This window comes from Rhinolophus hipposideros, assembly GCF_964194185.1.
Source record: "Rhinolophus hipposideros genome assembly, chromosome: 9".
Taxonomy (NCBI): domain Eukaryota; kingdom Metazoa; phylum Chordata; class Mammalia; order Chiroptera; family Rhinolophidae; genus Rhinolophus; species Rhinolophus hipposideros.
In genome coordinates, this window is record NC_138055.1 from 50,807,683 (window position 1) to 50,817,002 (window position 9,320).

The 9,320-nt window shown below is 41.0% G+C and overlaps 1 protein-coding gene and 1 pseudogene across 3 annotated transcripts; one reads left to right on the forward strand and one right to left on the reverse strand.

Annotated features, from left to right (window-relative positions):
- The first annotated feature begins 214 nt into the window (after window positions 1-214).
- DNAJC22 (DnaJ heat shock protein family (Hsp40) member C22) lies at window positions 215-3,439 on the forward strand. Of its 2 annotated transcripts, XM_081061037.1 has the most exons (3): window positions 215-335; window positions 1,056-2,013; window positions 2,962-3,432. In XM_081061037.1, exons 2-3 carry the CDS (start codon window positions 1,174-1,176, stop codon window positions 3,139-3,141), a joined length of 1,020 nt encoding a protein of 339 aa, XP_080917163.1. In that variant the 5' UTR covers window positions 215-335; window positions 1,056-1,173; the 3' UTR covers window positions 3,142-3,432. The 2 variants fall into 2 exon arrangements, with proteins under 2 accessions (XP_080917163.1, XP_080917162.1); XM_081061036.1 differs by having other exon boundaries at window positions 232-2,013; window positions 2,962-3,439.
- Window positions 3,440-7,022: 3,583 nt separating this feature from the next.
- Window positions 7,023-8,289, reverse strand: LOC308502770 (zinc finger CCCH domain-containing protein 15-like; annotated as a pseudogene). Its single transcript has one exon. The product of its transcript is annotated as a zinc finger CCCH domain-containing protein 15-like (transcript).
- Between the last annotated feature and the right edge of the window lie 1,031 nt (window positions 8,290-9,320).

A 9,320-nucleotide genomic window follows, 5' to 3' on the forward strand; every position in this document is an offset into this window, starting at 1 on the left:
CTCGGCCTGGAGTGGGGCGCTGCGCCCGCCGGAAGGCTGGATACGCCCAGAAAACCTTAATCCCAACTTAATCTGAATTTACCCCAGAGGGCGGGCGAGAAGGGCCTGAGGCTGAAAGGTAATCCTGAGGGGGTTGGGAAGGGCCTTGGGGAGGGGCCTGGCCCCAACCGACCGACTTCCGTGACACAGCAAACACAGAAAGACAAAGTCCATTTGGATGGAAGTGGGAGCGGAGTGAAAAGGGCCATTTTGACTCTAGGGTCCAAGGAAATGACTGGTCTGACGGCCTGGGAGCCAGAGTTCCCAGGTACGGCCGCTCACCTTGGGACTAGCAGGTAATGGCTGGGACTAGCAGGTGGTCATGAAGCCCACTCTAAGTAGAGGGGAGAGACTAGCAGGCTCACTTTGGCATCTGGTTTGATATTCTGGGGATTTATCTGGCTGCTTTGGGGAGACTTTTCAAGTATGCCCTGGCAGGAGGTGGTTGAACTGTGGGGTGCCAGAGGTAGGTCAAAATGTTTTCCAGAGCTGTTTAAGGCGGGGGAAATTCAGGACCTCTTTCAAGTTTGTCTTGAGGAAGATTTAATGGCCTAGAGAGCTGGGAAGGCTGGAGAGGGGCTAAAACCCTGGCCAAATGTATGAAGGCATTCATAGTTGGAGTTGAGTTGGGGGTAGAGGGGCTGGGCAGGGGCTTTCAAAATGTGTAGGAACTTTAGGAGGGCATTTGATTTACTCTACTTCCCATGAGTCATTCCTGGGATCAGTGCTGTGAGGGGAGGTCTAAAATTCAAGCTTCTGCTTTTTTTTTTTTTTTTTTTTTTTGTCTGGGTGCTGAGTTCTCAGTTACTCAACTGAAAGCATTTAAAACGTTCTTCTCCCCTAAATTTGGAGTTGCTGTGGTTGTAAAAAACAGACATGAAGTGCTACAAAGGGTATGGGAGAACCAGCATTTCAGGGACACTCAAGAAGATCTGGACTCTATTGTTGGAAGGGAAAATGGTTACGGTGTTGGAACCTGGATATAGTCTTACAGCTCCTTTTTTTCCATCTCTTAGGGTTTAAGGATAACTCTGGGGCCATGATGGCTATGAGTTTCACAGTGGACCCCAGATTTCTGCAGTATGAGCAATGTCAGGTGCCACTGGACTTGTTCTGAGACCCCTTCCCTAAAGGATGGCCAAGGGGCTCCTGGTGACCTATGCCCTCTGGGCTGTAGGGGGCCCTGCTGGGCTCCACCACCTGTACCTGGGACGGGACAGCCATGCACTGCTCTGGCTGCTTACCCTGGGTGGGGGTGGCCTGGGCTGGCTCTGGGAGTTTTGGAAGCTACCAAGCTTTGTAGCTCAGGCCAACAGAGCCCAGCGGCGGAGGCAGAGCTCAGGACGGGGGACACCCCCTCTGAGTCCCATTCGCTTTGCTGGCCAGATGATAGTGGGCATCTATTTTGGCATTGTGGCTCTCATTAGCCTTTCCTTCATGGCCAGCTTCTATATTGTAGGCCTCCCACTGGCAGTTGGCTTAGGGGTCTTGCTGGTGGCTGCTGTTGGCAACCAGACGTCAGACTTTAAGAACACTCTAGGGGCAGCATTTCTTACTTCCCCGATCTTCTATGGCCGCCCCATAGCCATCCTGCCCATCAGCCTGGTGGCCAGCATCACAGCCCAGAAGCATCGCCGCTACAAAGCTTCAGCTGGGTCAGAGACGCTCAGTGTGCGGCTCTACCGCCTAGGCTTAGCTTACCTCGCTTTCACCGGCCCGCTAGCGTACAGTGCCCTTTGCAACACAGCTGCCACCATCAGCTATGTGGCAGAGACCGTGGGTTCCTTCTTGAGCTGGTTCAGCTTCTTTCCCTTCCTTGGCCGCCTCCTGGAGTCTGTCCTCCTTCTGCCTTACCGAATCTGGAGGCTGCTGGTGGGGGATCCTGGCTTCAGCAGCAGCTATTTCCAGGAATGGGAGAAGCTCTATGAATTTGTTCGCAGTTTTCAGGATGAGAAGCGTCAGCTGGCTTACCAGGTAAGGTTTTATTCCCTCTCATTCTTCTGTGGGATGGCTTGGGGAGTTAGGCTAAGCCTTATTGGAGCTGGTGTCCCTTATGTGGAAGTACTGGTTTCATGTCTGCTGGGTCAGGCCCCAGAAGGGTGTCCTGGCTTCTCTGGGTTTATCTGCAATGGTTGAAGATGCAGAGGCTCTAATAGTGAGTGGGGAAAATATGTGTATATTATTTATTTTTTATTGAGGTATAACAAATATAAAGTATACTCATTTTATGTATTTACCTATGTAATCACCACTCAGATCAAGGTATGGGATATTTCCTTTCCTAAAAAAGTTCCCTTTGCACCTTCGCCATTCTATATTCCTTTCTGTGGAAGTAACCTCTATTCTGTTATCAGAGGTTAGTTTTGTTCATTTTTGAATTTCATATAAATGGAATAATTTAGTATGTATCCTTTTGTGTGTTTCTTTCATTTAACATTATGTCTGTGAGATTTATTCATACTGTTGCACACAATGATAAATTGTTTATTTTCATTACTGTATAGTATCCCATTGTATGAATATACCAGAATTTATTTATCCACTCTGTTAATGAACATTTGGTTGGTTTCCAGTTTGGAACGATTCTGAATAAAGCTGCTATGAACATTCTTGTACATGTCTTTGGTGGACACACATGTGTATTTCTCTTGGAAGGAGGAGATCTAGTCAGGGATGTAAAGTTCCAGGTTGGAAAATGGGCAGCTGTGATTAAAGGCAAATCCTGCTTCTTGCCATGAGAGCCAGAGCTTGTTCATGTTCACTTGGCTGGAATTCTAATCTGAGGCTCTGGACCTTTCGCACTGGCAAGTAAAAGCCAGCCCCAGAGATATAACAGCCTGGCTTAGCAAGGGAGCAGGGAGAGAGACCCAGGTGCCCTGACACCTTATGGAATTCTAATTTGTCAGCTTCTGTTTCCCTAAGGTTTTGGGCCTCTTAGAGGGGGCAACAAATGAAGAAATACATCGGAGATACCGGGAGCTAGTGAAAATCTGGCACCCAGACCATAACCGGCACCACACAGAGGAGGCTCAGAGGCATTTCATGGAGATCCAAGCTGCATATGAAGTCCTGAGTCAGCCTAGGAAGCCCAGGGGATCCTGAAGGTGGGAAGACACTTCCCCTTAAGGATCGATCTTCCTGGCAGAACTGGACAGCTTGTCCCAGCCCAGCTTTGCCCACGCAAGGCACCCAACAGCATTAAAGAAACTGTCTGCTTGTAGTGCAGAAGTGTAAACCTTAAAGGTGTGAGAAAGCTATTGTGGTGGAAGAATGTATTTATGTATTGAGTTTCGGAGTCCTTGGCTATTGTATTCCTGACTGTTTTTTCTTGAAACCATGTAGTACAATGAAAGACACATTATAAAACCAATAAAATATCTCTTATGGAATATACCACCTTATCCCACCCCTGGTACATTGATGAGTGAGGGAGGAAGGTTATTTAACTTTTTTTTTTTAATGTGCAAAGTACTGGTTTAGGAAATTGAAGGAAAAATATGAAGGTTCTAATATTGCACAAGCTGTCATGTGACAAGAGGGACTTGATCTATTCTGTGGATTACTGAGAGGTAAGATTGGTGTTAAATTTCAACATTTCAGAAAAATATTTAAATTCCATTTATAGGAGAACTTTCTAGGAGCTACACTTTTCCCAAGAAGGAACAAGCTGCTATGGGAATAGGGGGTAATCTCCCATCAGACGCTCTTCTGCTTGGAGTATTTTGGAGAACACTCAAACCTTACATGGATGGTTGGATTGGTTGACTTTTCTTATCTTCCCAAAACTTGGGATCTGATTCTGAGCTACAACACCCTGGGAGCTTACAGTCTGGTGAGGGATAACAACACAGGCACACAGATATCAAAGTCCATCTCGTTCAGTGTTTTAAACTAAATGTCGTAAGAGGTGTAAATAGAGTGCATTGGCATATTGGAGAAGGGACAGATGACATTGTTTTATGGGGACTCATGGAAAAGTCATGATTTTATATCTCATATGCCCTTATGGGGACTTGGGCAAAATCCAAGGAAACCAGTAGTTTGAGAATCTCAAGGGAGGCTTATTTAATTTCCAAGTAACTAGCCAAATGTGGAAGAAAAAGTCTAGGATGCAGAAGAAGACTGGAAAGCAGGCACACAATTTTAAAATTATATACTCGTACCTTTTCTCCAGCTTTCTTGCTCTTCTTTGTGTGCATGTGTGTGTGTCATACTTTTTTTCTGGAAGTTAACTCTGAGCAGTGTATATAGTTTTAAAAAGTAGAATTGTTTTGGCTAGTAGTCTGCAAATTTAAAAAAAGTTTGGATCAATTGAGAACAATGAAATTTGTAGACTTTTTATTTTGCATTCATATATAAAAAACTTTAATTTTTTGCCAATTAATTTATATACCATGACTTGAAGACCAAATTAACTTTCATACCTTTTTAAAATTGCCAAAAAATGATCTACATTTCCTTTGATAAACACAATTTGTCAAATTATCACATGGAATTTTAATGAGGCATTTCATAAGCTACTTATTAGTAACTTAATAACATGATATGTAAAGCTACATTGCAAAATATAAGTATATTAAAACATAGTCTAAAAAACAAACAAACAAACAAAAAACGTAGTCTATAAGGTAAAAAAGCAAAAGAGTGAGTAAGGACTTTACTTGATTTGGAAAAGTATTTTATGTCCTCAAATTTTGTATTAGTTTTTGTTACAAAAATGTGGGTATATTTTAATTTATTCTAATGGGAACTATTGATGAGCAGTTTCTATTTTTCCAATATGAGCAAGGCTACAATAACTATTCTTAAATATGTGTACTGGTGCTTCTTTGTTTTTTAAAGGCTAGATTCCAATAAGTGCTAATGTAGGGTCAAACAATATATATTTACATTTTTTATTTATGTTGTATCTGGTTACTTCTGGAAAAGATTGTAACAATTCACATACAACAGAGTAAGAAAATGGCCCTTTCTTTGTGACTGACATGGATTTGTTATCACTCTTAAATTTTTGCCAAGTTGATGGGTGAGCAATATTATCTGCTTACTTTAATTTGCTGTCGCCCTGACTCCTAGGGAAGTTCAGCATCTTTTGAAATGTTTATTGAGCACTTGTATTTCCTCTTCAGTGAATTGCCTGATCTCATCACCTGCCTATTTTTTTAAAATTGTGTTCCTATTTGTCTTCATGAAATCTATTTTGTTGGTATCTTTGCTTGTTAGAAACCTTAACCCTTTGTTTTATGTATTGTAGATATTTTCCCCTAGTCTATGACTTGACTTTTGATTGAGCATGGGTTTTAGAGTCAGAAGGATTAGGATGAGGATTTGAATCTGGTCCATGATTTTCTAGCTGCTGTGTGTGATCTTATGATTTTGGGTTTCTTTAGCTTTAGTTTCCTCTAAAATTGAGATAATAGTATGTACTTTTAAAGGGTTGCTGTGGTAAAAAAGATAGCATATGTACAGTGAGCAAACATAACTAATAACTCCCTTTCCTCTTTTCAGCCTATGTAAGGAGATAGGACTTGAGTGTCTAATGAGTTAACTAGTATAGAATGAAGGTTCTACCTGAAAGGCTGAATTTTCTGAGTCTATTTTGTATTTTTTTAAAAAAATTCCTTTGTTTTCCTGTAAATCACTGTATGAATGCTTACACATAACCATCAGAAAGAAGTAAAAAAGAATGCTGCGTTGTGTTGTGGTGGTAGAATTACTAGTGGTCCCTCTCCCCCCTCACTCTTCTCTAGACTCTGTCTTGTTTTATAATTGAGAAAAATTTATAATTGAGAAAAATAGCCTTTTTTGGCTATTTATGGGGAACTAGGGAAGTAGTTTGGGTTTGGCCCTTCTTGCGCTTTAGTTTTAAATTGGGGCAGAGCTCATCTGAGCCAGTTGTGATGGCAGAAGGCCTGAGAATGAGACAACTCCGAGGGTGAGATGAATTTCACGGGAAGGAGATGGGAAACTGCTTGTAAGATGGCCCTTTTCACCTGCACATTCTCCTTGTACAACTGTTGTTATCCTTTGGCAGATTCATTTCAATTAGGGAGACTGTTCCCTGATATCTGGAGTCTCAGTCCTTCTATGCAGAAAAGCAGAAGAATTTATATTTTATGAAGTGCTACATAATATGGGTGGTCTGCTGCCCAACTCTTACCCCCATTGGTCACTTTAGTGTGGATTGGTATTAAGTTTTCCACAGGAAAGAGTTTTGTGGGTAGGAGCTGGGGCACTCGGTAAGAAGTGAGAAAGAGGTGAAAGCATGTTTATTACCTCTTAATAGGAAAGATTGATTAAACCATGTTTAGATTTCATCTTCCTTCTTGTCCTGGCCCAGACTTTTTTTTTTTTTTTTTAATGTATGATGGTGTTTATTTACAATTTTATTGGCAAAAAAGAGGAAAAAGTTTAAAACAGTTTAACACAGCATTGCAGCTGATCCTGTCAGATTAAAGAAGTTTCATTTTAAATGTCCATCTAATTGTTCAAAAAGATACAATACTGAATCTGCATATGCTGTTTCCTTTATGAAGTACAACACTCATATTTTAGGCAGTCCTTTAAACATATACATACACAAGAAATAAAATCATTCATTCAAAACTGAATTAAAGAAGGCTATTTTAAATTTACATTTATGTTTTTCTTGTAACAACACATGAAAATCAAAAGCTGGAAAAGCAGATACACTTCCTACTTAAGTGGACAGTTACACAATCAATCATTTTCTGCAGTGACCATTATATTTTCAATTTATCATGAACTACTCTGAACTTACTACTATGAGATGTAGCCAAAGTCAGAAGACAAGACCTAGAGAAAATATTCCTTTTTTGAAGGACAGTGAGCCCTCCAGAATATCAGCGTGGGAAATAAACATCCGGTGGAAGAATTCTAGGTGGAAAAAAACTAATGTAGACAATTTCAACTCATGCCGAGCCAGCTTAAATTTTTCATTGATTTGTTTGGTGTCATTCTTCTCAATCAAGTGTGTTTAATTCTTCTTCCAGTTCATCCAAATCTTCCCCAGTAAGAAGATTTTCATCAACAGGAACAACATCAATGGCTCCATTTTCTTGTCCCTCCCCTTTGCTGTCCTCTTCTAAATCACTTCTTTCACCATTTTCAGCCCTACCCCTGGAAGCGTCACTTAATTTGTTTTCATTTTTTTCTGAAGTATGTGTGCTGAATCTTTCAAGATTAGCCACAGTAATACCTGTCTCATCTAATTTCTTGGGATGTACAGGCTTAAGTCTGCGTCATTTACACTCACTGAATCATCACCTCCTCACCACCTGTCCCCTGGGTATAACGGGTGTCGTCTGCTTTCTGCTCCTCCTCCTCATCAACCAGTCCAGGCAGAATTCAAACACCTCACGACCACTGATCACTCTAATGCTTTCCCTGCTTTGAAGTCCACTGTTCTTCTTCCCATATCTTGCTCAAGTTTATCAATCTTTTCTCGTCTTTTCCTTTTCTTCCAGGCAAGAAAAGAATCTAGAGTAAATTTGGTAACATTCGGACCTAGGGCAGAACACTCTCTTTCAATGAGATCTTCTAATAAAATTTCATCTTCTTTCTCTTCTTTCTTTTTATCTTTTTTCGACACAAATCCAGGAGGAAGTGCATGATGCTACATGCAAATATCACCTTCTCCAGGGCATACCCCAAACCAGCCATATTTGTTGTTTTCAATAGCTTCAAGGAAATGCTTGCACACTATTTGAGTTTTTGGTTTTTTCTTTTCTGCCTCACTGTGTTTCTTGTTCATTACTTCTTCCAGTTTTTTCTTGTCTCAATTATCCATAGTATCTTTTTCAAGTTCTTCATCTCTTGCATTAATGTAAACACTTCGCTTTTCACACTTTCTCTCCAGAGTCAGGTCATGAGAGAATTTATACTTATCTCTTTTAGTACATTGTCCTTGCTTGAAGAATGCACATACCATGGATTTGGGATCTGCACCTTTACTTATTTTTTGAGTAGCAACTACAGGTTTGAACAGCTCATTTAGCTCTTGTAATTCTTCTTATCATCTTTCTTTAATATCTTTTCAGTTTCACTTTGTGCTACCTGATGTGGATTTTGTTGACCACATTTAAGTTGATGAGTGACAGCCTTGATAAACTTCTGTTGCTTTGCTCCTTTTTTATTCTTTGGACCAAAAGTTTTGTCTTTGATGATCTTCTCCTTTTTCTGCTCTGCCTTTTTGCTGCCCCTGACCTACGCCTGTTTCTTGGGGGGCATCGCGGAGGCAGGTGGCACCAGCCAGACTTAAGCACAGCTGGACCCTGTTAGGGTATCTGGTTCTGTGGCAGGAAAAGGAGGAAGACACTGCCACCCCAGATTCTTTTTTTTTTAAGGCTAATGATCTTTTATTGAACTATTTCTAGATTCTAGGCAACTTGTTAAGCACAATACATATGGTGATGTCAATCAAGTGATTCCATCAACTCCTCAGAGGTTATTATTTCCACTATCTGGATTAGTAGACAGTCATAGGAAGATTCAGTAATTTACCCAATGACATTTAAGTGGCTAAGCTGGGGTTTTATTTCTGACTATTGTGACATAAATTTGTGCTATCAGCCATGACATTTTATTTCCATTGCCATTTTTTAAAATTGAGGTATAATTATCATATAACATTATATTAGTTTCAAGTTACAACATAATGATTTGATATTTGTATATGAGGTCTGACAATTAAGCTCGCGAACTTATCCTAGAAAAAGTGCTACCAACCTTATTGCTGAATATCACTCTGGTCACCTTCGAAGTTCTCCCCTTGGGAAGTTATGCACCAATGATAGCATCTAGATCACCCTTCAAAGCAATTTTGGAACTTTTTCTGGAATGACCATCAGAGCTGTATTACCTTTGGTGTCCTGAATGTCATCAAAATGTCTTCCTTTCAGTATTTCCTTTATCTTCATGTAAAGAAGAAGTCATTGGGGGCCAAATCAGGTGAGTAGGGAGGGTGTTCCAATACAGTTATTTGTTTACTGGCTAAAAACTCCTTCACAGACAGTGACGTGGGAGCTGGTACATTGCAAGTGCCATGAATTGTTGGCCAAAAGTTCAGGTCATTTTCATCCAACTTTTTCTTTTTCTGTCTCCCCGTCCCCACTCCAGTACAAGTTGTTGTTTCTCAGTCTAGTTGTGTAGGACACAGCTCCCTGGCCCAAGCTGGTGTTATGAGCCTTGCACGGTTGGCTGCTCACAGCAGCCCATGCCAACTTCCCACTGCTCAACGGCTTGAACCCGAGTGGCGGGGA

What these genes read in the sequence shown, in the direction of transcription:
- DNAJC22 (XM_081061037.1), top strand. Translation starts at nt 1,174, where the DNA reads ATGGCCAAGGGGCTCCTGGTGACCTATGCCCTCTGGGCTGTAGGGGGC. An exon ending in AGCGTCAGCTGGCTTACCAG is followed by an intron (nt 2,014 to 2,961) that starts GTAAGGTTTTAT and finishes TGTTTCCCTAAG; the next exon opens with GTTTTGGGCCTCTTAGAGGG.